Source organism: Notolabrus celidotus, chromosome 1 (assembly GCF_009762535.1).
Source record: "Notolabrus celidotus isolate fNotCel1 chromosome 1, fNotCel1.pri, whole genome shotgun sequence".
In the NCBI taxonomy this organism is placed as follows: domain Eukaryota; kingdom Metazoa; phylum Chordata; class Actinopteri; order Labriformes; family Labridae; genus Notolabrus; species Notolabrus celidotus.
Window position 1 is genome coordinate 11,462,442 of NC_048272.1, and position 26,004 is coordinate 11,488,445.

At 41.0% G+C, this 26,004-nt stretch overlaps 2 protein-coding genes across 4 annotated transcripts in view; one reads left to right on the plus strand and one right to left on the minus strand.

The window, feature by feature from the left end:
• Nucleotides 1-17,748, plus strand: part of vgll4b (vestigial-like family member 4b) — a 39,390-nt gene extending 21,642 nt beyond the window's left edge. For both annotated transcript variants that reach the window (XM_034676570.1, XM_034676646.1), the window contains 4 exons: nucleotides 2,878-3,109; nucleotides 11,867-12,146; nucleotides 12,436-12,553; nucleotides 13,206-17,748. In XM_034676570.1, the coding sequence (XP_034532461.1) occupies nucleotides 2,878-3,109; nucleotides 11,867-12,146; nucleotides 12,436-12,553; nucleotides 13,206-13,462 (887 nt within the window). In that variant the 3' untranslated portion in view covers nucleotides 13,463-17,748. The remainder of the gene's footprint in view (nucleotides 1-2,877; nucleotides 3,110-11,866; nucleotides 12,147-12,435; nucleotides 12,554-13,205) is intronic.
• A 458-nt stretch (nucleotides 17,749-18,206) lies between these two features.
• The window catches only part of atg7 (ATG7 autophagy related 7 homolog (S. cerevisiae)), a 78,449-nt gene continuing 70,651 nt past the window's right edge, over nucleotides 18,207-26,004 (minus strand). The window contains exon 19 of one of the 2 annotated variants that reach the window (XM_034675892.1): nucleotides 18,207-19,736. In XM_034675892.1, coding sequence (XP_034531783.1) covers nucleotides 19,704-19,736 — 33 coding nt within the window. In that variant the 3' untranslated portion in view covers nucleotides 18,207-19,703. The remainder of the gene's footprint in view (nucleotides 19,737-26,004) is intronic. The other variant, XM_034675964.1, reaches the window with a different exon arrangement.

The following is a 26,004-nucleotide window of genomic DNA, read 5'->3' on the forward strand; positions in this document are numbered from 1 at the left end:
GAAAAAACAAACACAACAACAACAACAAAAGAAAACAATGTCATGTTTAATTCCAGCACTTCTTTAACATTACAATCTAATACACATGGTAATCTTAGCCAGTAACATGTTTTAGATAGATTTTAAGTTAATTCTGGAAAAAGATAAATACTTTGGGTTTAGTCTATTGGCTTCATTACATGACTGATACTATTGTCTTTTATGTATTTGATTATATTTGAATTTAAGTAATAGTAAACTGCATTATTCTATAGGTCATAACATAATTTCTATTAAACACTAGCCGGCAACTGTCTTAGATTTGATATACGTTCATTTACGATGGTAAAAACGTGTTACCATTTAGAGGAGACACAGGTGAAATCAGCTTCATGAACAAAGGCATCTACCAATTGATTAATCAGCTGACCGGTGAATTTGTCTATCTCCAGTGTTCGTAATTGACTTAGTTAATTCTATCATTTCTCTGGATTTTAAGGTAAATAATACAAAAGGCAGGAAAGTAGAACTGAGAGCTGCTCCGATTATCCATTAAAGACATCAGCTCCTTTAGAAACACCAATACATTCATGAACCCATGTATAGTCTGTCAGGGTGAAAGAGGAATGCCTCACGTTTTGTTTTTAAGTTGATCTGTATATGTTTATTTACCTCAGAATTAACCCGAGATAGCACTAATGCTGTCTAAATCATGGTTCAGTTTTTGTGTCTTCAGATTCAACAACTATTTACAAAAACTGAACACCCTCGCTTGTATGAATGTGAATTTGTCTCAGGGTTACATTTGTTCTAGTTTGGTGTTGCTTTCTTGTAACTGAGTGTAATGTTGCTCAGTGTCACTGCTCACAGGCAGATAAGTCAACAGTGTTTGACTCTATTCAGCTGAATGTCTTATTTGTGTGCAGGGAAACACTCACAGATTCACCCCTTGTTGAGCGCTTCACTTCTGAACCTCTGATAAGCTATTATGTGCCCTGGATCCTGATTGGTCAGCGTGGTGTCACAGTCTCCCTTCTTTTATTGCCCTCGCTCCGTCCTGCCAAAAACAATGATGTCACCCGCCTTGTTGCCATGGTGCACTGTGGGGCGAGCAGGAACATGCCAGAGAGAGAGAGAGAGCGAGAGTGAGCGAGAGTGAGAAGGGGAGGGAGCTGCTGCTGTGTTTGGGAGGCCATGCTAAAACTACACATGCATAGAGGAACAGTGGAGGAATAGAGCACACTATTTACTACCTTACAAAGCCTTTCAGTGTGTGTGTGTTCATGTGTTGGAGCTGAAGTCTGAATGACTTACTGATATAGTTTTCAGTTTAAAGTGTTTTTCACAGATTGTCTTGCTTTGAATTCAGAAGTCATTGTGACTTCTCCACCAAGAGACATTTTCCACTGTTGTTTACTGGAAACATCAGCCTTGTAGACAGCTCAGAAAATGTTTGCAATAAACAAATCTACAGTGATATTCTACTGAGACTATTTGATGTCCAGTGACGTCCATTGAATTGAAATTTTGATACCTCTAAATAGGGCTGGGCGATAATTCGATAATGAATCAATGAATTCATAAATATAACAAATGTTCAATATAAATTTGATATATTTAAACCTGTAATTACACCTCCAACCACTGTAAAGGGAGGGGGCGCTAATGTGCCTTCAAAACAATTTGCCAACCAACATAAGACAGAAAAAGAAGACAGCATTGAACAGCTAGGGTAGGCCAGGCTTAAAGACGTTTGGAGCAGAATGCAAACAGCTAAATCGGGCAACATGAAGAAAACTCAAAACCTAGCAGCTCAAATCGTGATAATTATCAATATTCACTGTTATGAAAAATTGATAGTGATAACATCTTTTTCAATATTGCCGAGCTCTACCTCTAAAATAGTATTCTCACATAGTCTTGGAGATAGACTCCAAAAACAAATAATTAATTCACATTCACTACACCTCTGTGGCTTTATTTATAACTACATATCTAAAATGGTTAGTTCTTCATATTGGAGTACAGAACAAGCACAGAGCATCACCATAAACAAATATGTCTCCACTGCTACACTGTATGTTTGAAATCTATAAAACTCATAGCAGAAGCAGGAGCAACAGTTGTTTTTTTCCTAAGAGTATCGGAGTAGTTGTGGAGAAAGCTGTATGATATAATGTGAGTTTTAGCCTTGGTCTTCATGTTTTGTTTGGGTAAAGTCAGACCACTACATCAGGCCGGCAAAGCAGTGGAAAGTCCCCGTGCTGAGGCCGAGCCAGTGGTAGTTTTCCTGATTCTCTTTTGCTCTTACTCCCACTCACTGACGACTCTGAAGGCCTTCTGTACCAGGACAAGCCTGGAGGAAAGCACAGAGAGTCAGACACAGAGGGAGGAATAGTTCACACCACACATATAAACACACATACACACACACACACACACACACACACATATGCAGAACTCATCCACAACTATTTCTTCCAAAACATTCCAAACCAGATACTCCTCTGCTTATGCCAGAGGTTTATGCCTCACTCAGCAAACTGTATAAGTCAACAAAATCCAAAGTTTGAGTTGCAGTACAGGCTGTATAGTCGCACTGTCGTGAAGTAGTTTTTGTGGTCAACTTGTTAAAAGGCAATAAAGCAGTCACCCTCTACTTAAAAATAACATAATTTTGAGTAATTACCATCATTTACATCCATGGCTAAACTCCTTGCTGAAAGTTTAAGCATGTGAGTTGAAAGTGGTTCATTCTCAGTCATGTTTGAAATGACCAAAAGTATATTCACATGGTACAGTAACACGTTCTGTTTACACAATATCTTCCTCTGCATAGATGGATTTTTTTTATTGGTTCTTAATCTTATATCTCCCGTTTCTGGCTTGTTCCCTCAGGTGAAGCAGCTTTGAGAGTCGACCCCAGACTCCAATCCCTGTCCCTGTCCTCGTCTTCCTCCTCCTCCTCCTCATCGTCCTCGTCGTCATCTTCCTCCTCCATTTGCAGCCACAGGACGGGTCCTCCTCCCATCAGCCCCACCAAAAGGAAACTGAGTGGGGACCAGGGGGACAGCGACATGGACGACAATGAACACGTGGCGAAGATGAGCCGGCTGTTTGCTTCACAGCTGTAAGTATACACTCTGAGTAACCCCATAATAAAGAAAAGAGGGGTGTTTTTTCGATGCTCATTTCCTTGTGTGCCATCAAAATATCTCCAATGTTCTATCAAATGCAATTTTCTCTTTCCTGTCTTTCACTCTCCTACAAAAACACCCATTTCAACCCCCTGCAGACCTTGGTGCTGACATGTACGCACAGATACAAGCCTCGCTGTGCTTATAATAAGGCATTTTTACACTTGTTATACAAGTATGTTCTGGAAAGCTGTGCACAGGCTTTCTCAGAAGTCCCACTTTGGACTCCAGGGTGCTACACCAGCTTTAGCCGGCTGCACACTGTTCTCCTTATAGCTGCAGAACTCTGTAAGCCTGGAAACAGGGACTGCACAACAGAAGATTACTCACGTCTCTAAAGTTCCCACATTCCCACTTCCAGAGATTCCAGAGATTCTGGAGCGCTGATTGGCGGGGAAGGTATGCTCGGGCCGGTGGAAGTAGAGCCAGAATACCCCCACCCCTTCTCGGTTTTACTGAGTCAGTCATGGGACTCCAGCCATTGCTATTTATTGCAGAGACAGTCAAGGAGGTGTTAGGTGGAGCAGTGGAGTTTTGCATGCATGCTAATTCTTAGCAGTATGTTGTCGCTGTTGCTGAAAATAGCACTAATAATATAAATTACTGATAGCTGTTGTTTTTATGTCTTCACAGCACCTTGTGTTGTCAGTCAACATGGCTGTGTGGTGACACAATGGAACACTCAGTACACTGGTAGCCTTGGATTAAGAGGAGAGCACTTTTACTGACAGTGTTATGTGCTACACCCAGATGCTAATAACAATATGTTGCACAAATGCATAACATTTTATTTGTGTACACCAGGATAAACACCTTCTTAAGGCAGCTGTCGATTGTTTGCATGTACTGTCAGCTGCGTTCATAGATATAATACTTTGCAAAGTCGACTACGAGGTCCAGCTGATGCAAAAATAACAATGTCAGAAGTTTCTGAAATCTACCTGACAGTGTTAACAACTCTTCTGACAACATCATGTATCATCGGGGTGCCGTTTGCCTCGCGGTCTAAGCGTGCGCCCGATATACAGAGGCTATAACCCTTGTCGCAGAGGTTGCAGGTTCGATTTCAGCCTTGAACATTTACTGCGTGTTCACCCACACTCTCTGCTTCCCAAATTTACTGTCTGTCTTCAGCTGTTCTGTCCATCAAAGGTGAAAATGCCCAAAAATCTAACTTTAAAAAGATTAATTTGGTATCATTAAAACAAAGTTAAATGCACAACATGCTCTCATTCCCTTAAATCAAAAGCACCTCTTGAAGAATCACAGTTGCAGTTTATCTGTAAAGGATTGGTTGTTTGATTTAAACCAAGCAGCTGATAAAAAAATCCTTAGAGCACCTGAGGGTCGTGTTCCTTTTCAAGAGCCAGCTAATGGCTTTTTCCTTGAGCGTGTTCCAACAGCAAAAGTTGTCTTCATCTGCCTTTTATGTGACAGTGCAGGGATACACTCACAGCACTCATAATACAGGTTCTAACCCCTGACTTCTGAATCAAGTTGTTCTCGTGGCACAGGGGGAGGGAAGGGTCTTTTGTTCCTTCATCTTGTGACCGCCTGGGCTCACATAACAAAGGATTAGCTTGTGTGTCTTGACATTTGTGCAGAGTCATCTTGCTTTCCGTTATGGATGTGTCAGTGGTGGGAGTATTACCATTCTACTCTTCAGAGAACCATGGCAGTAAACCCCCGCGACCCACTTGCTGTATCATTTAGTCGCCTCAGTTGTTTCTCTCTCTTTGAGGGATACTTTTGATGCACAATGCGGTTGAATACTGCACACATTGATAAGCAACTTCTCCTACTCGTATATCGTGAGTCGGGTTTTTGTAAGTCAGACTGCTGCAGTACAATGGGACTTATTGTCATATCAACTTTCCGCTGGTGTTGCAACTTTTCCACCGCTTCTAAATGCAGCCTTTTGTTTAGTTAAGATAGGTTCAGTAAAAATACACTGATCTAAAAAGCCTCTGATGTTGCAGACTTCAAACTGCTCATTGTAGCATGGTTATTTCCTGGAGGGTACCCGTGATAAGCCATAATCCCTTTATTTAATCTTCATTTTAATTATGACCCTAAAGTAATTTGGCTCTAACTGCTACAGGTTAATCTCAACTCAGGGAAAGTCAATTGCAAATGAGCACGCTGTAACTTGAATTCAAACATAGAGCTTTTTAACATACAGATCAATTTTATTTTCATCTTCGGAAACCTGTTTGCCCCAGGGTCATCTTAAATATGTCTTATTTTAGTCGTTTAATTTGAGGTTTTTTCTCCGAGGGTACTCTTTCCCTGGTAGAGCTAACTGCTGAGTGACATGTTGAAACCTGCAGTCAGAGTCAGCATCTGAGAAGTTTTCCTCCTCATTTGAACTGTTCTGCTCGTCCAAAGCACAGTCATTACACTGAAGTGGAGAATTATTGGTTGTCTTTGCAGAAGAAAAAGTTAAAAATAGAGAGTAAAAACAGCTCGAAGAGGAAAGCACTGTTAGGCATATCGTCTTTATTTAACGCAAGTGAGTTTTTCTGCTTCATTTAAACAATCTCTCAATCATAGGGGCAGAGATTAGGAGTGGTGATTAGGTTTAATTTGAAAATGATGGATTTAGTTTTTGGGAAAAGCTAGTCTGAAAACCAGAAAATGAACCCCCATCACACACACACATGCACACAGTTCAAATGTCCAGAGATGGTTATCTGACACCGTTCTAGCATTTGGATTGTGCTGGCTGCTTCTGTGTGTGTGTTTTTTTGTCTGCACTGATTGCTCTGCTCAACTGTTCCTGCATGTTTAGAAGCTTTTGTGTTCAAACTCTTGTCGAGGACCCTTTTTTTTTTGCTGGAATGACAGTTTTTCTGTTTGACTCTGATGAAAACAGCTTCCAGATAATGAGCTTCTGTTTCTGGGGCTGGTTTTCCTTTTTTTTTTTTCCTGTAAGTTCAGTCATGTTTTCAGTTAGTGTTGACACAGACAGACACCTAACACCTCAGACTTAAGGTGGGGCTATGAAGGAGGAAGCTCAGGTTTCCGATGTTATCCAATAACAACATACTGAAGTCAGGGGGAGGCTCAGGAGGGGTGAGAGAGGCAACTTTTCTGAAGCAAGTCAAGCTTTTTTTAATGCATCAGGAAAAATGTCTGATTTTATTCCTTTCAAAAGTCAATAATGTGGTTAAGAATGTATTTTTTCATAATCTTACACTCTTAATCAATTCAGTTCAAATATTGCGCACAATTTTAAAAGTTTGATAGTATAACACACACACACACACACACACACACACACACACACACACACACACACACACACACACACACACACACACACACACACACCAGCTTCTCACTAAGGCTGCCAGTAGTCTGCATGTGTTCCTACAGGTATGCACATGTGTCGTTGTGCGTACTGTCCATACATGCATGTGTGCTATCCCATCTGTGATCATCTATTTGTGTGTGTGTGTGCATGTGTGCATGCTGAGTGGGCTCCTTGTCAGGCTGCAGGGGCTACTTTCTCATTTTCTCTGAGGAGTAGGAGGAGTCTTGAACAAAGAAGCCTTATCCTGTCCGCTGGAGCCTGCGGGCTGGAAGCTTGTTGCTGCCTGCCCGCCTGCCTGCCCGCCACTCTGCAGTTGTAGACCTGCCAGAATAAAAGTCCTCTTGCTCAGCTGTTTCATGCCTTGCTTGGGAATAAGTCATAAGAGCAAGTAACAGAACAAGGTCTTGTGTTTGCTTTTAATCAGAGAATATCATCAGAGAAAAGTGTATATGCAGCAGCCAGGTTACAAGTGACTTAATGGAAAGCATGTCTGTTCATACCCTGCACTTTAGAAATGAGGTTATGTATCATAACTACCCTTATTTCGGTCCTATATCATGTTTTTTTTTATCTACATCATGTCCTCTGGCCTGTTTTTGTGACTGAATTGCCAAACCAGAAACATAAGCAATTATTTGTGGGCTTTAGATCAAGCTCCATGCTACATTATCTGTATTTTGTATTTTCACATTCATGCTGCTACTCTAGAAGCTAATTCTGAAGAAACAGAAGCTAAAAGCAAACCCCCAGACTTGTCACTTCAATGCAGTAAGTACAGGAGAATACAGAAAGTGCAGCTGCTTTCTACTGGGAACTTAAGCCCTAAGTTGTTCTCATGGAAGTTTCTCTATCGGCCAAACGGGGAGAAAATAGGGGCGAGAAGAGTCTGTGTGTGTGTGTGAGAACGTGGCCAGGCCTGGTGAAGTCATTGTTACCCTCTTGTTTTACATGGGACTATTTATGTAGTGTGTGTGTGTGTGTGTGTGTGTGTGTGTGTGTGTGTGTGTGTGTGTGTGTGTGTGTGTGTGTGTGTGTGTGTGTGTGTGTGTGTGTGTGTGTGTGTGTGTGTGTGTGTGTGTGTGTGTGTGTGTGTGTGTGTGTGTGTGTGTGTGTGTGTGTGTGTGAGCATGTGGGGAAGCGAGGGAGGGCATGTGGGAGTTTTTCTTTCTCTCATTGTGTGTTTGTGTGTTCACATGTTGTTTTCTTTGCCTGCTTGTTGTGGTTGTTCCCATATCCGATTGGTCCCAGCTTTGATAACAAAGGATTTTCTCCACTCCTTCCTCCCAGCAGACAGTTGGCTGTCTGATACGCGCTTGATTTGTGTCTGGGCTTCTTCTACACGAGTGAAAATCAGGAAGGTTTACAACAGCTGTGTCATGAGCTGTTTGAGAAAAGTTTTTGCCAGCTTCAGCAGATAGCATGTAACAAACTCCAACAAAGATTGACTCACTTATATGTTAAGATTTTGCAATAACTTATTGTTTGGCAAGGTAGATTACTTCATTTATAAGAAGAAAATCTGTGAATGACCTGCATAGATTCCTCTTGGTTTCACATTATATTTTAAGGGTACAATTATTATTACTAACTTCTGTACAGTCCAGCTGCTAAAACTTGGAGCATGCAGAGCAAACTGTGTCGAGATGCTTGTGTACACTATATACATAGTCTAGGTAGGCCTGTGGCTCACTTTCTGTGTGTGCGTGTTTGTGTGTAAATATATATTTTGTGGCTTTCTGCAGACCTCGTAGAGCTCGGGTCTGGTTGTAACCTGTGGTCGAGCCTTCATCCTCCTCTGCCTTTTTTCTTTTTTGTCGTCTTCCCTACACCCTGATTCTTCCCAGATGTTTCCTGTGTGTATCTCTCTCTCTCTCTCCCTCTTTTTTCCCTCCCTCTCCTCTAGCTCTTTATTTATTTCTCAAAGAAGTAGGATATGAACCTCTGCCCAGCCAAAGATATGTAGTGAGGTTTTCTCTGAAGCGTTAGGAGCACAATGGTGAGAAGAAGGAGCAGCCCTTTATAGCTCTGACTGTATCTTTGCTTAAAAGTAGAAGAGACTTAACTCACCACATTGGCAGTCTACTGTAGAGCTAAACCTGGCACACGTTTGAAAACTTAACCATATTTTTAGAGTCCTTGATTCGTCAGTTCAGATTTATTTTACAACTCTGTGCCAATTCGACGAGTTAGCTCATGCAAAGCTGCTTATGAAGCAAGCAATAACAAATTCCAGGTTCTTAGATTTTACAGAAACACGGCCCTACGACACTTATTTTTCTTCTTTTAGCAATTCCAACAGTCACAGTTGTGATCTCTAACTTGAGGTTAACTTCAAGACAGGGTGTCATGTGAATCGTTTTTGAAAAGCCTGACCTTAATGACAGATCTCAGTATTGTAATACTGTACAAGATGTATGACTGTATCATTTATGTATCATGGGTTGGACTCTCTGGGTTCTAAATGAAGGGATCTTTCAGTGCGTTCTGACCACTGTGGCTTCCTCTAATGCCAGGCTGTGCATAAGCCAGGCTCTTGCAGGATACAATCAAAAAGATATCTGCTCCACATTTTATTGTGTCAAGCTGTCGGTTCTGAATCAGTCACATGGTTCTCATTTTCAAAACAAGTCAACCAAAGGAGGAAAAATCATCCTGAGGACTGATGAGAGATGCTCCATCATGCTTTCTGCTCCTCGTGTTTGTAATCACCAGCCACCACTGTAGTTCACACACGTTATTAGGTCCCCTCTGTCCTCAGTGTAAACCTGTGCTCTGCTGTGTGCTGTTTCTTCCACACCAAAGCCTGATCCAAGAGTGATTAGTAACCCAGTGAACATTTATTGTGAAATAAGATTAAGCTGCGTCCCCAACCTCTTCCCCTGTCTTTTTAGCACAGTCCACTCTTTTTGCCTCTTTTGCCTTCTATTCAGTTTGTCCCCCCGTACCCCCTGTGAGTGCCAGGAGTTCTTTACTTTTCAATGGCTGTCTCCCTCTCCCTCCCCTCCTCTCTCTCTTTCTCTCCCACTTTTAGCTCTCATCCTCTCCTCCAGCCCCAGACCTGGCAACCCTCTCCCTTCAGCTCTAGCCCTTGTTATCTCCCCCATCCCCTTGTCTCATGTGCAGCCCTCACTGTCCGCCCTTTGCATCCTCTCCCTCTCTCCCCAGCTGTGACCCCAGCGATAATTGAGAGGTGAGTAAGGGAGAGACAAAGACTCAGGGTGGGTTTTTCAATGCCTGATCCCTGGCATGAAATGCGGTCCGGGGTTTGGTGGGCAATCAGGCGAAGGGAAGGCGGGGGCGGCGGTGGATTCAACAGCCACGCCATTCATTGGTCGGATTTGTTGATCCCGTTCACTGGCTCCTGCGACGGCCCCTCTTGTGTGAGGATGTGGGCATGCCTGCCCTTTGAAAATGATTAAAGTTTGGAACAACTTCCACAACCTAACTCAAGACCCAGCTGCTGGGACAGAGAGAGAGGGGGATAGAGAGACAGAGGGAGAGAGAGCTGTTTTATCTGTGTGCCTCTGAGATAATCAAGGGATTGTTTATATTTGAAGATAACAAAGTTATACAGGAAAGCTTTGGTGGGTAGAGTTTGATTAAAAGTTGACTTTGAGCATGTCTGAGATTATTATGATCACATTTTAATGGGAAAAACTCTAAAAGGGGGTTATTTTTTCATATATGTGACTTACATTAAAACTGAAAAACAGAAGGGTAAACATCAAAGCTTGTCGGTGAGCTGTCGGCTAGGTTTTGTCACAGCGCTGCCAAGTCTCTCCCTCCTCGACCCTCAGGAAGTTTGCTGCCGATTGCGAAGGGAAAAAAAGAGAAAGAGAAACAAAGAGAGAGAAAAAAGAAGAGGGGGGTCCCCTGCTAATGTAAGCTCTCGGCACAAACGAAGGAAACTAGTGACCCTAGTCTTTCTTATAGTAGAGGTCCAGACCATTCACATTCAGAATCCCCCCCCCCACCTCCCCTCTCTCCCCCCTCTGTATTCTGTGGACACTGTTTATTTGTGCAGGATGGTGCTGTGGGCTCCAGATGCTTGACCCAGCAGTCAGGTTGCCTGGTCACATGGATCTACAACTGTTTGCCTGAACTTGTTGTTGTGCATCCAAACAAACCTTTAAAGGGCTGCTGCAGCTTTTTTCACTCTCGGGCCTGTTGTGTATTCTCATTCTAATTCTTCCCCCAGACTTTTTCAAATGCCTCCACACAGGAACTGGTTGAAGAATCAAAAGGGGGAATTTAATGTATTCTGTCAACGAATGATTGAGTGCAGCTCGCCCATAGTAAACTTGATGTTTTCTCCCCCTCAGATTACTCACATCGTGTAGATTTCAGCGTGGGGAGCAAAAAGTCTGTGTGTGCGGGCGTGCACGTGTGCTGATTTTTGAATGGATGTGTGTTTGCTTGTGGGAGGGAGTTGGAGAGAAGGGATGAGAGTGAGAGGCGAGTACAGTAAATCTTGCTTCCTGCAACTGGGCCTCAAATTGTAGGCGGGGTGTGGGCTGCAGGAAGGGTGTTTGAAAACACACACAGAAAACACAGACCACATTTGACGTACAGAGCAAAAATAATTGCTACCTGTGCAAGCAAGTGCACACAGTCTTAGGCACTATGTCATTAAATATCAAACATTTAAGATGATTTTTAAGATGAGCTCTGGCAGCTATTAAAGAAGTCTAAAATCTGTGTTGTGTTGAAGTTACTTGAAAGAGTTATCCTTATCTCGAGTATTTCAACCCGACAGCAGTGGGTGCAGCCGGCTTCACCTTCACCACATAAAGTTGATTTTCCGTACTGAGGGAACTCCCATATAAGTTTGAACTTGCCTTGGTTCTCCTTCCTTTTCCTTCCTTCTTCTTGTTTGAACAGAAATTAGATTTTGTGTGTGAGAGCGTGTTTGTTCCGAACAGTCATATCAAACCCTCTGGCAACCAGAGAACTTGTGCATAAGAGTGTGTGAGGTCAGTATTAATAGCTTCTGCTGGTATCTGCACTGTTTGACACAGAGCCCCATTTACAATAGTTCTACTGTTTATCTCCTCTTTTTTCCTTCAGCTCTTCTCTCTCTCTCCCTGCGTGCCCCCTTTTATCTCGATGTCTCAACTTGCCTCTCTACTGCTTGAATTATCTCCATGAACTTCAAAATCTGTCATTTGACTTTCTTCATATCTCTCATAAATGTTATGGCAAGAGTTAAGATTTTGTCTTAAATAATTATTGGAAGCCAAACTAAAATAGATGGTACATGAGAGGTATTTTCATTCAGTTTTGTAACTAGATTTAGAGTCAGTAAAGTGATATCAGACCCTGATCCCAAAATAAATACATCTAACACACATCTCTCTCTCTCTCTGCTTCCCAGGAAACCTAACGGAGACTACCGCAGCTCTCCCCTCTCCAAGGACCGCAGCCGAAGCCCCATCGAGCGTGTGGTGGTGCCCAGTGCTCTGGGAGTCCATGGCAACCACCTGTACAGCCACGCCCACCACCACCATCACCACCATCACCACCTGGCCAGCTTAGCCAGCATGGACCAGCCACTGGCACTCACCAAAAACAGCATGGTGGTTGAGTCGGCACGCAGCAGCACGGCAGCGATGGCCACAGTGCCGCACACAGTCAGTGCTGTGGAGCGCCAGCAGGTAAGCTGCACATCCTGTTTCTCTGGCTCGTATAAATACTGATCTTTTTCAAAATGTTGGCGAAAACCTCAGCTCTGGTGGGTCCTCCGCAAGATGTGACTAATGCGCTTTCATTAGCCAGGCTCATTGGCTGCTGGAGAGTAGAAATTTCCTATTTGGCTTGTTGGCCAAATATGTTTGAAACCCTGGTGGTCACTGAATCATCCCATTTCTCTCAAACTTCAGACTTCTCTTTGGTCTTTGGCATTTTTGTTGTTGTTAATCACTAAGTGCTGACTTTGTCTTTCAGAATCGTCCTTCAGTGATTACCTGCGCCCCAGCCAACAACCGCAACTGCAACCTGTCTCACTGTCCGGTTTCCCACAACGGCTGCTCAAGTCTCGCCAACAACTACAGGAGAATCAACAGTAAGTTCACTCAGAACAGCTGATTTATTTGTATCATAGCATATTATTTTTAATATTTCTTTCATAACAGTTCAGATTGTGGAAAACCTTTCCTCACGTGCGTTTAAACCTTCCGAGAAAAACCTACTCTGTGTTTCCACTCAGGCTGACTTGTATGACAAGTGATGCTAAAAAAACCCCCCAAATAATTCCAGTATTTTATCCGGGAGTCTCAGACTTTACTTTTATAACACATAAATAGTAATGGAGCCACAGCATGCTTTATTTACTACTGTATCTGTGATCTCTGTGCTGTAAAAGTCAGTTGTGGCCTCAGCCAAACACATGTGTGTTTTATTCTCCTGTCTGTGAATGTCTGTCATGTTTTCTGTGGGATGATAACTTTACTGTGGCCTTCTTTATGATCCTATTCAAATCCCTATGAGCTCATCGAGGTTAGCAGTGAAATTTAAAACGGTGATTTAATACATAAAAAAACTGCAATGACAAAGTGGAGAGCATGTTTTTCCGTTGACCTAGAATGCACATTAGCAGTGTTTTAAACCGATGCTAGGCAGTAAAATACCCACCAACCATTATGCAAGTGAGTTTAAGAGACGTTTCTCTTTTCATTATGGGAACTAAACTCTTTCTTCTCTCCTTCCCACTCCAGCCAACACAGCCTGTGACCCGGTGATCGAGGAGCATTTCCGCCGCAGTCTGGGGAAGAACTACAAGGAGCCCGAGCCTACTGCCACCAACTCAGTGTCCATCACAGGCTCTGTGGACGACCACTTCGCCAAGGCCCTGGGCGAGACCTGGCTGCAGATTAAAAACAAGGGGAGCCCCTCGTCGTCCGGCAGCAGCCCAAACTCCTCCCCCGACAGTCGCATGGTCAATCACAACCACTCCCCTTCTCTGGTGTCATGAATGAGGACGAGTTTCAGAGGGGTTGGCCCCCTCCATCCCCAGCCCTCCAAATCAACCCCGCTTTAACGCCCATGCCCCCTGTCAGATGTTCTGTCACCAGCATCCCTGAGGGAATGCCTGCCTGCTGGTCTGCTAATAACACCCCAAACCCCTGAATCCTGCACTCTGTTTCTATGCACTCATAGAGGATCAATCAAGCAATAACGACGTGGTTGTTTTTTTCCCCCTTCTGTGCCGTGGTTTGTTAATGCCGGACAGTAATCAGTAATGAGCGATGAGGGTTCGACTATGGGACTTGACTGGAGCATCGAGCTGCTCCATCCAATCATTCATCAGCCCTGCGTGTCAAGCTTGGAGCGGAGCAAGTGTCTGTAGTTATATGTACATACAGAGAGGAGAGGAAGGAGTTGTTTTAATTATTAATTTTCTTCTTTTGTTTTTTGTTTCCTTTGTTTCTTTTAACAGTAGTTTTGTGTACTGCTTTTGCCTTATGAGATGCCCGACAATTGAAAGAAAAGATAAGCGAGAAACTCTTTGGATAAATGATCACATACCACCTGACTGTGCTACCAAAGAAACCTCAGACACTGACGTTTACCAACGCCCACGAGAAAGAAACAATACAACAACCAGCCATCATGTCATCTCCACCTTCTGTTTCATCATCTTTCTCTCTCTCAACTTCCCCGCCTGTGAAGCCTGTGTGTTCTGGTGGCTTTGTTACTGCATGTGCACACTTGGATGATTGACTTGGTCTGATTTGCACTACTGCTGTAGAGAGTCAAACGGTGTCAGGATAGAAATCTGGCGCTGCACACTGGGACTGAAAATGCTCATTTTGACCTAATCTGATATAATCCAGCTTTTACTGGAGCCTCTATTTGATCTTAGATCTACCTTGGCTTAACCACATTCTTCATTACAATGCATGAGTCATCTCTGCATTCTGAAACAGATTTGGATTGTAAACAAATCATACCACCACCGTACTTACACGCTCTATGAGTAGGTTGTGATCAGCTACCAAACACTGAGTTGTCTGCAAAGTGATGCTAAGTGGTATCAGCCAAGATTCGTGCCAAGCTGATGTATTTCATTCTATAAGCACAGTCATCTCATTAAGTCAGCTCAATGTGTGGATGGACCTCACAGCTATCATGTAATGAGATCAGTATTGATGTACAAACCTGAAGGTGGTTCCATCTGAACAATGAGCTTTGATGTGTTTCACAGACTTACCTGCTGACAGTGATGAGGGGGATAGATGATGCTGCACGTCACTTTGTGGTTGGAAAAAAAAACAAAACACGTCTGGTTTCTCGACCGGGGGAGAGAAGATTATTCGGATCTCTTCAAACACACCTTTGATTTTTGTAAGCCTTTGAACACAGGTGTTGTAATTATGTTTGGCTTCCACTCTGCTGTCCCTCCCTCTCCTTCACTCTGTGGTTTGGTCAATTTTCTTCAAGGTTTGAAGGGTAAACTAATGCTTTTACACATGCATGTTTTGTTTTTATTTTCTGTTTTGTTTTTTAATAGCTGGTATCTATTAATATTTTTAAGCATTTCAATCTTAACTACTATTAGCCTTTTCATTCGGACGTTAGTTGTTACTTCTGTCATCGTCAGTAACAGACATAGACACTATACACTCACTGCTGGGTCAGTTGTACTCCATGTTATTATTGTTATTGTTATATTACAGTTTTGTATTGTTGTTTTCCATTAATATCAGTATGGTAACAAACATCTGTAGCGGGACAGCCTCCGGACAGGCTCTGTGTAACGATGAGAGCTGCGTCTCCCAGCACCTCCTCATCACGTGTTGAGGTCGCTTTGGATGTGCAGCCTGTAAAGGTTTTTAAAGATGTTGATCCATCGGTGGTACAGGATGCTACAACCTTCAGCGTGACTGAGCTGAGACACCAAACAGGCACAGATCAGTCAACAGGGCCTTGTTTGAGGGCCTTGAACGCATCACATTAGAAAAATAATGGAGTTTATTCTCATGATCCTGCTGAAAAACATCACTTCATACTAGTCTGTATTAAAGTTCTTGCTGCAGTATGACAAGTATTTTGATGAGCACGGTCTAGAATAGTGATGCGTTCAGGAAACATGGTGTTTTAGTAGGAGCTAATAATGACTTTTTTGTGTCCTGACTTGGTGTCCAGACATTTTTTTTATACTTCAATGCTTTTTTGCTCTGAACAACATTTTGATGTGGCTGCAGTTTAGCTAGACTGCTGCAGTCTGAGAAAATGGGCCTGCGCCAAGGTTGCATACATTCCTCCTATAGGGAACTTTGTACAGGCCTCATACACACTCAGAATCTCCATGTAACTACACAAAACCAGCCATGTAGAGCTTTGCGTCTGAATTGGGAATGCAATAAGGCCACTTTTACATATTTTTTGGGGTTTGTCATTAAATAAACCAGCCATGAATCAGTATCATATAAGAAAGGAAGAAAGAAATGTTTAGGCTTTGATATATTTGAGGACATTCAGAGCAAAGGGTTTAGAGGACAGGGGTCTGTGAGAAAAGTAGCAAAGTTAGCAGAGGATAAAAGATGATGAGGTCATTTGTTTGCTTTAGGTCATTTTTTATAAAGCATCGGTCACAGGGTTCTCTAAACGGAGGCATGCTCTGATGTCCACACATTCCATCCTCAACTATCAGAACAGATGTGACAGAAACAGAGCTGACGGTCAAAGTTCTAGGCTCTGTGGATACAGTTTTCTATCATATTACAACTGCTAGTGAATGACTTCATTTGAGAAGTAAGTGCTCAATGATCAAAACGTGCTCTCAGTGACAGGTTCAGAGTGGTCTGGATGATGTTTTTTTTTTTTTGCAGGCAGGTTTTGGGGGCGGCACAGCTTCAGAAGCTGAGCTTCTGTAAGCATGACCTGTGAGCCAGGAGACGCTCAGCTGCCACTGGAAGTCTTTTTTCAGGTCTCACAGTGCTGCCTCCCCCTCCTCTCAGATTCAGTTGACCCTGATATAAGTTTGGATGTTGTTAGCAACATGCTAAAAAAAACAGGAGGGAAAAAAAGGGCTCAGTGTCCAGAGGATTTTGTTTTTCTATTATTCTTCTTTCTCATTATCATTTCACTACCACCCTGTAGGTAGGAGGCTCTCTTTCTGCTTCGGCACACACTCCCTACACACTGTAGGAAAATCACTTAATAAAAAAATACTTTTTTATAATAGGTAACTATAAGACCATCATTACGCTGTGCGTAACGAATGTACAGAGAAAAAAATCGTAGGTATTTTTTGAGGAACAATTAATTTGTTAATGATATGTAGCTATTTAATTGTTGGTTTTCCCTGTCCTTATATTGTAATCATTGCATTTTTCTTTTTTGTGAAAAAAGTTGATCTTTTTTGTTTATAGAGTTTGTTGTGTTAGAGAAAAGGTTCAAGTGCAGGAACACAGTAAACGTATGAAACCACAATACGCCACCAGTGTGTCGGTGACAGTCGCTACTTCCATTGATGCCTGATGTTCTGCAGTTATCAGACCTGTGTTCAGAAGTTTCACTTGTGAGTAAAAGGTTGTTCTTTTGGGCGCCTCTTGAAAAATGTGCATGTTTTGCATTGATGAAACCGAAAAGTTTGCCACTAGCCCAGTGACTCATGCCACCCTTTACCAATCATTTCTTTTAATAATTAAAAATAAATGAAAATAAACACTGGTTCTGGGCTCGATGGCAGGTAAAATCCCCACTTCTGCATGTAAGCAGTAAAAATAGCGACATTTAAAGGTCTGATGATGTTTGAGGTCAACAGATGGGAACTAATAAGTAAAAGCATCAGATATAGGAAACATTAGTCACTGTGGTTCATGTGAACTGAAATTAAAACACCAAAATTAAACAGATGAAAATCTGTCAGCATTTCCATAATCTGCTTTGTTGCCAGTCAGTGAGGCTGAGATGATCTGTTGAGAAAATGAGCCTTGGGGTTGTCGCCCTTTTATCTGATAGCGACATTCCCATCTGCGGAGGCCAGCCACCATCTGTAATCAAGTGAACATGAATAATGAGCAGATAAATCAAAAAGGAGTTGGTCCCTTCTGTGACTGTACCACATTGTGCAGGTCCCTTTTGGAGTGGAAGTAGCATGTACTTAGTGGTAGTAATACTCTGAACTGTAAAACAAGACAATTGTATACAGACAAATTTGTGGCTCTGCGTCTCCTACTAAAAAGGTTTTGGCAGGCCACCTTTTTTGTACGTAAAGTAGCCTTGATGAACAATAAAATGCTTTTAAACTACTTTGACTGTGTCCATCTGTTTTTGTGAATTCATGGTGAAGATGCTTGTTAAAATCAGTGTTTAGCAAGATAATGTTGACTTATAAATGCACCTTACATGCATCCTCACACTTTTAATCAATCAATCAATCAATCTTTATTTACAAATGTTATCTCAAGATGATTTTACAAACATAGCAGGTCTAGACCGTACTCTGTTATATTATTAACAAAGACCTAACATCAAGACCGGGTAAGATCCAGTCCCAGTATTTAGCTAGTTACAGCGCCAAGGAAAAATGGCCTTTCAACAGGAAGAAACCTCGAGCAGAACCAGACTCATGTTAGACAGCCATCTGCCTCGGCTGAGTTGGGGTTGGAAAGATGGATAGATGAGATTAAGAGAGAGAAGAGATTAATTGTATTTGAGTGTAATTTTTGATTTTTACAGTGGCAAAAGGCTAAAAGATGCAAATGACATAATATTAAAGAGACTTTTATTCCAGTTTTTGGTGAAATACTTACAGAAAATGAAAAATGCCAGACAACTGGTGCTGAGAATAGGTAGAATTATGAACACCAAGTCAGAATCCTGAGTTTAATCTCAGTTTTGTAAATAAAATATGAGAGAAAAATCTGATATCTGTGCTTCATTTGAGTTTGCATGTCCTCACAATCCTTTAAAGGTGCCCTGCAGAGTTTTCTTAGAAACAAATGACATGTTTACATTTAAAGTAGAAACACACACACTGAGTATTATTCTGGTCAAACACACATGGTGAGTGTTCTCCCTTCAAAACATTTGCAGTGCAGATATTTTTAACTAGTCAGATTGTGCATTGTCTATCCTTGCTTGCCTTGTAGTTTCACTTTCACAGACTGTGGATAAAGGTGAGTGTGAAAATGATTTCAGGAATGTGAAACACGTTGCCAGATAAAACACAAGACATGGATTCATTCATAAAAACATTGCTACTACTACAGGTCACAAACTCCACAGGGCACCTTTGACTTCACTCTTTCCCTTCAAATCTGAGTGAATGTTAACAACAGTTGTTCTAAAAATGTTGTGCATTAGCATATAATACAAGTAGGACATAGCAGAAAAGCAAACTTTACAGACAAACACAGGCATGCATCAGACCATAAAAAACACCAGTTTCTCCACGGACTCTTTGTGATTAAAGTGTGACCTTTCAGGATCCAGGCGGATAAACTCACAGGAACTTGTGTGTCCATATCAGAAGCAACACATAGGTCGCTGTACAGCAACATTTGAGTGCTAGTTTGTGATCTTCTAGAGAACAAAGCTGGTTTTAGCATGTATCACATCTTCCAGTACACACACAGAGAGATGGATGGATTTGAAAGTTAACCGTTTGTTTTTTTAGTGTTTCGAAATGTGTCTCCTCCAAACTGATGCAAAGCAGAGATATATGTCTAAAGGACACTTGAGCAAACCCCACACACATGTAAACATTAGGTGATGTTTTAAAGAAAAAAAGGTAACTTTCACACAAAACAAGTGCTGCGTTAGACTCCAAATACTGAGCAAATGTGACAGGTGACATTTTAACATGACATGAACTGGTACATTCATACAGACATGGACACAATGTGGACACAAATGTCCTTGTTCAAGTTCTAATTCTTTTAATGTTTAGTGAAAAACCATGAAAAATAAAAAAGTAAGTGATTCATGATTTCAAGATATTACTGCTCTACTCTAATGAAGGTCCACTTCTTTGGTTCATCTTGTATCTAATTGAAGGCTAATTGAAAATTTAAAACTTTTCAGATAGATTCTGAAAAAGGGTTTTTGAAATATGTTTGGTTTTGATTACTTCAGTTTCATCCGTGTCCACAAAGCTTTCATCCTCCTCTTGTCCCTGTAAATGTGACATTCTTTTAAAAACAAACAGACAGAAACATGAATTGGAGTGTTGAGACCATCCAGGGTTTTGTTCCTCGCGTCCTTCAGATGCTCTCGTCATCGCTCATATCCCAAATCTGAAAAAAGCAAGACACAACATAAAAGTTAAAGACTAAAAACAACAAAGCAACAATTAATTTGTCCCGAGAACTTCTTTTTATAGTTCCAGTAAATTGGCTTTGCTCAAGGTCCAATTAATATACTTTCATGGGGTTTTCAGCTGCAGTTTACAGCCTTCAATGGTGTGTGTTCACAGGGTAGCTTGTGAATGGGCCTTAAAGGTGCAGTGTGAAGTTTTCTTCCAAACAAACAAAAGCTGTGTTTACATTCTCTAATTTCTCATGTTATTATCTAAGCCTCACAAATTTGTTGTAGAAAATGTGTTTTTCCCTCTATAATTCTCAAAACCAAATTTAAAAACAAGTATTAAAAAACAGTGCTTTGTTTACATCCGTGTTAGCTTTCCACCATTAGCTATAAACCTCTATAAATGCATGATTCTGATAGCGGCATAGAATATCATGGCGAAATGTATATGTTTATGCCACATGACTAACAACATAAGGACCCATTTGTAAACGTTAACCAATAGCATGAGCAGTTTCAAAAGTCAGCCACTGTACCTTTAAGATTTTGTCTTAGTTTTAGGAAACTAATAAATCCTGAGTTAAGAATGAACTTGCCGAACGTCCATGTCTGATACCTGATGTGTTATACTCATATAGCAGCCTTTCGCAACATATACTAAGATAATATGTGATTTGGATGTGTTCAAACAAATACGTCTGTATTGAATTAATACAAAGTTATTAATATCTATTAGTGTTTAGTTTCATTTGTAAAAACAGGATGAAATATCTCTCTTCAAAAAGTCACTTGAAGGTCTCAATGCATTTAACTTTAATACAAATCTCATGCAGTTCCTCTTCCTTGGCTACATGCATCACAGGCTATGAAAATAATCACTCAGCTATGGCTAAATGGTTTCTTACCAGGAAGTGACAGCAGCATGTGGATAACTGACTGTCACACACACACACACACACACACACACACACACACACACACACACACACACACACACACACACACACACACACACACACACACACACACACACACACACACACACACACACAGGAACCTCCTTTTCACTACTGTGGCAGTAAACAACAGTGGCCTTCTCATGGCAGCAGATTCTTCACATTCTCTCTCTGTAAGACGTAATTCACATACCTCTAACACTGTCTGGAATGTAGCACACACATGGCTCTGAGTGTGCACAGACTCACACAAGCAGAGGTTTCACATACAAATGGTGCATTCCTTTGAAATGGCTCAAATTCAAAGAGCTGAACTGTGAATTCAAAGGGTGCAAAGAGACTGAATGAAATGTAACAAACTTTCAGCATGAGTTCAAACAGGATATCTCCTGAGCCACAGAAATACTTTGTGAGCACAGGCTGATCCGATATTTCAGGAGTATTAAGAATCTATTTCTTAGAGAGACCGTGAAAAGGCAACACATTTCTTCTTTTGTACCTACATTGATAAAAAAAAAGTCACATCTAAACATCTAACCAAAGACTTTTTTGCTAGGTTAAGTGAGTAATTAGTTGGAGAATAACATTTCAAGAAAGAGCTTGGAAAAATGATGGGACCCAGCAGTAAGCCTTGGGGGACGCTACAAGTGAACACCTGATAGAGAGGCCAGCACAGAGATGTCTTTCTTTGCAAGCGCTTCCTTTACTCAGCCTTGAAGTTTCTCAAAGGTCTTGGCTTGATGGATAAAAGCAAGCAGATGAACTGCAATTTACCAAAAGAAAGTCACAACAACAGCTTAAAGGTGCAGTGTGTAGAATTTAGCTCAGAACAGACTTCATAGAGTAATGAATATATGAATACATGCAATATTTGTAAGTATGTTCAAATGAATTAGAATAAGACTTTTTCTACATAGGAGTGGGTCACCTTCCACTAGGCTGCCAGGTTTCTAGCATAGCACAGAGAACATGTATGAGTTTTCATAGAGTGGTTGTGTACCAATAGACCTTTCTGGTAGTAAATACTTATAAATAATAATTATAATTATATAAATAAAGGGAGCATCATACTTGTCATGCATCACAGGAGCTTCACCGAGTGGGTTGGGTGAGCAGGGGAACGTTTCAATCTAGGATCTGCTTGCTAGATATCGCTAAATATTCCTATTTCTACACACTATAGTAGTAGTAGGAGTAGTAGTAATAGTAGTAATAGTAGTAGTAGTAGTAGTAGTGTTTTACTCAGTCATCATACTATACTGTACCTTACATTTAAGTTTCCACACAGTTGCAATTTTTTGGGGGTGTTCTCTTTACATTTTGTGCTCTGGCTTTGCTGAGGTCTTAGCCATGAGCTTTTAACCCATATTTGCCAGCCTTTTGGCAAGAGGAAGAACTTTGCAATAGAACACATATCCCAACCTGGGTTCAATTCCCAATTGATTTTGTTATTGAAACTCCAGGAGGTCTTTTTAGGAGTGTAGTTGGAGAGTTGCTCAGCAGTGTGGAGAATGAGGGACAAATTCATATCAAAGCTGGACGTTCGGCATTTCTGCTCCACTGCTGCTGGGGAGCGAGCATCAAAAGGACAACAAGCAAAGAGCCCTTTGAAACCCAGCGACACTGGAGCCCCTCTCTGGACGGCTGCCATGCCGCACTGATGGCGTGTGTGTGAGTGTTTCTGTCTGTGTGTTAGGAGAAATCTTTTGTGCAAAATGAAAGAGAGGGGGAGGGGGAGAGACCTTATGTAATGTAAAAAGCTCCGACAAACTGAAGCCAACAACTTTACTACACTCTTTCAAGCACGGCTGAGTACTTAGGGTGTTTTCAACCTTTTACCTCTGTTGCTGAAATAAATAAGCTGATTTCTGTAAAGCCCAGATCAAAATAAATTTCTTCAGAGTTCCATCCAATCAGGGAGCTTATTGTAATCTGTAACTTCTTTTGTTCCAAGTTAAAATTGTGACACAACTATTAAAAAATATTTTTTTTCTGAAGTACCTCTCTAATTTTCATAATGTGAAAACAAGCAGTTTTTTCATGTTTTGAATTTTTTAAAGCTCCAATAAGGAATTTCTCACGAGTAATGAAACAGACTGAAATAAATAATAATGACTCTTGATGAGCTACAAATGTATACAAACCTATCAATATCAAGTTGATTATTTCTGAGCTTATTTTTTCAATTCCTAAACCTGCTGCCTGGTGGTAAGTGTCAGACAAAATGATGACCTGCAGGTTGCCCAAATAGTCTTTTCTAAAAAATGTATTTTCACTTAGAGATCATTTTGACTTTTTAAAGAAAACAGGACAAGATTTACTATCATATAAGCTACTTCAAATGCACTGAACAAAATTACAGAAGAGATAAGAGGTTTCACTTTGTCTGAGAAGGGCCCCAAAATCAACGCATAGGAAACAATCTTCATGGTAGCTCTAAGTATTCAAACATCTTCCAGTCATAGTTAAGCAACCCTACTTAGAGACCGCAGGCCTAAAAACAATGAATTTTTCATTTTTCAAACTGCGTATATGGAGCTAAAATCTGTTTATAATAAGCATATAATGAATAGTTTGCTTACTTTAAAACCAAAATCCCCCAAAACCCCCATTGGCCCCCAAAGTGAGTGTCTGCCTAGCTAGCTTGTTACCTGCTACTGATGTAACTTAGCCAATGAGCGTTTGATAGTTTTAGGGGTTACAAGTTATGTTTATTCTCTTTTTTTCCAAACAGATGCTATTATACCAAAATGTAATGTTCAGTTCGCTGCTCTGTCATGTTTAGTGTTGGATTCAGGGATTTTTAACCAAGTTATTCCAAATTACATTAGCAAGTTACGTTTTTAGCCTAACAACATGTTCTCTTGTAATGCTACAAATAAAATAGGTCAGCTAAGTGAGCTAATGTTGAATTGTTAGAATGAAACAAGTCCACTTAAAACTTGGACAACAAGTAACAGCTTGTAACAAGTCACCAAGTTTGTATTTAAGAGCCTTTTGCAAGACTGTCTCTTAAAACAAGTTAGCTTGAAACATTGAAAAGTAGGCTGAAGGCAGCATTCAGATCAAACATTAAAATAACAGTTCACATAATCTGGATAAGAACAGTAGTTGATACAAATTTACAGTCACATCATCCATGGACAACAATTGGCTAATTTAAGAAGCTATCTTTGACAACTTATGTTAGAAATAAAGAAGTGATTGTGAAAGAAAACAAAAAAAAATTAAAAGTTTAAAATACACTGCAGGAGTAACTAAGGGGGCGGGGCTTAGAGAACTGCCACCTCATGTTCTGGGTACCTGTGATCACTTGTTAACTAAAGGCCCAATTAGACAATAGGAAATAATAAAGCAGTGTTGAAACTTACTGTTAGTTGCAGCTGAATCAAATCAGTCATAACTGGCTGACCCATGCACCCACACACTTACCCAATCACACAAACAGAAACCATGACAGCACCTCAAAGGGATTGGCAGTAACACAATCGGTGCCACATCTTCCACTTTGAAGCAGCCTTATCACTTCAAGACCTTGAGTCACTGCAGGGTTAAAAAAAAAGGGGTTTCTGGATGTTTCATAGAGTCCTACAGTAAGCTGCATGTAATCATTGTGTGAATGTGTTTGTGTCTGTAATCAGTTGGGCTCCGGCTGATATGACAACTATAATCCAGGGGCGTAGTTGAAACAAGGCCGGGATCTGATGTGATAGAGGAGGTTTTAGCTGGGAGCCGAGGCTGATGCATTCACAGCCAACTCTCTGCTGCTGCTGATTATTGCCCCCCACAAAAACAAGACACGCATCAGCATGAGGGTCTTCAACAATACTTTACACTCTGCAGCAGACATGGGTGCTTTGGAAAAGTAACACCAGAACTGACATATAACTGCTGTCTTGCATTACAGATTTTCAAGAAGCAACTCTTTAAACTTGTGATCTTTTTTTTTTTTTTTTTTTTCTTAAGTGAGCGGAACAAAAAATGGAGCCTTCTTACAGGAATACATCCTTAGTGTGTGTGGCCCCAGTGGGAATCCAACCTCTAAAGCCATTTAACTAGCAGCTCTACAGAACCACTGATGGGGCTTTGATATTAAAAACACACATCTGCTTTACATATTAGAACTGACACCAAAGCACAAAGCGCAAAGTCAAGCTTTCATCATGCAGACTGGCTCCATCTGATATGCAATTAGAGGACCACACAGAGTGACGTGGTTTATGGCTGCTGGATGCAGCAGTGACTGCGTGCTGCTCGCTGAGGGAAGCAAAGTATCAAATCTAGTCTGACTAAATTCCTGTTTCATTCTTGTGAGCTTGAGCATTTGCTTGAGTAAAGACACTGCAGACTGTGACTTTGCCATTACAAACAGAGTCTCTCTGTCTTCATCTGTTCGTCAGAGTGTTTGGATGTGCATTACATCAATAATTGTTATGGTTCAAACATAAGATGTTTCCTGAAAGCATTTCAAAGCTTTGGCAAAATCTGAAAGATGCTACCAAACAGTGGGTTAAATGTTAGTTATATTGAGATATATGTTTTCACGTGTCAAAGGCTATGTTTTAAAGGCTGTTTGTCTTGCCATTAAAGCCTTGATTAATCATTACTGTGTCCCAAACAATAATTCTACATTAATCTTTTATGACTGAATCTTTTGATCTTTAAAGCTTCAGCGTGTTTTAGAGACTTTGACATATTATCCAGTCAGATGCAATGAATGAAAGTAGATGAAAAAGGTGAGTGTCTTACAAAAATTCACTGTTGCCTGGAACTAAAAGAGAAGGATCTCCTTAATAGTATCATTTGGATACTATTTATGTATCAGTTTATTGCGCTCCTTTTAAAAAGAAGATCACTGTGCCTCTGTTTCAGTTAGTTTCTTTAAGTTATATCTTTTTGGCTTTATTTAGAGAGGATAGGACAATGGATAGAGCCGGAAACCAGGACAGAGAGGGGGGGAATGACGTGGGAAAGGGGGCGCAGGCTGGTAGCAAACGCCTGTATGGGCGTCCAACTTAACCATTAGGCCAAATCTGCTCCCCTGTTTCACCTAGACCTTCTATGGCCTTTACAGTAGAACAGTAGCATTAAATTCAGACTAATGCCTTCTTTGAAACGTTACAAAATCAGTAGGTATGGCATATTGTGACTATAAATTGAAAGTGCCTTTGATGCTTAATCAAATGTGACATTTATGAGAAAAATTGCAATTCCATTGATGGTATAAAGTGAGAATACACGTCTTAGAAAACAGCTTTGTTCAGCACTAAAGTGATTTAAAAGAGGAGTACAGGCTCGAAAC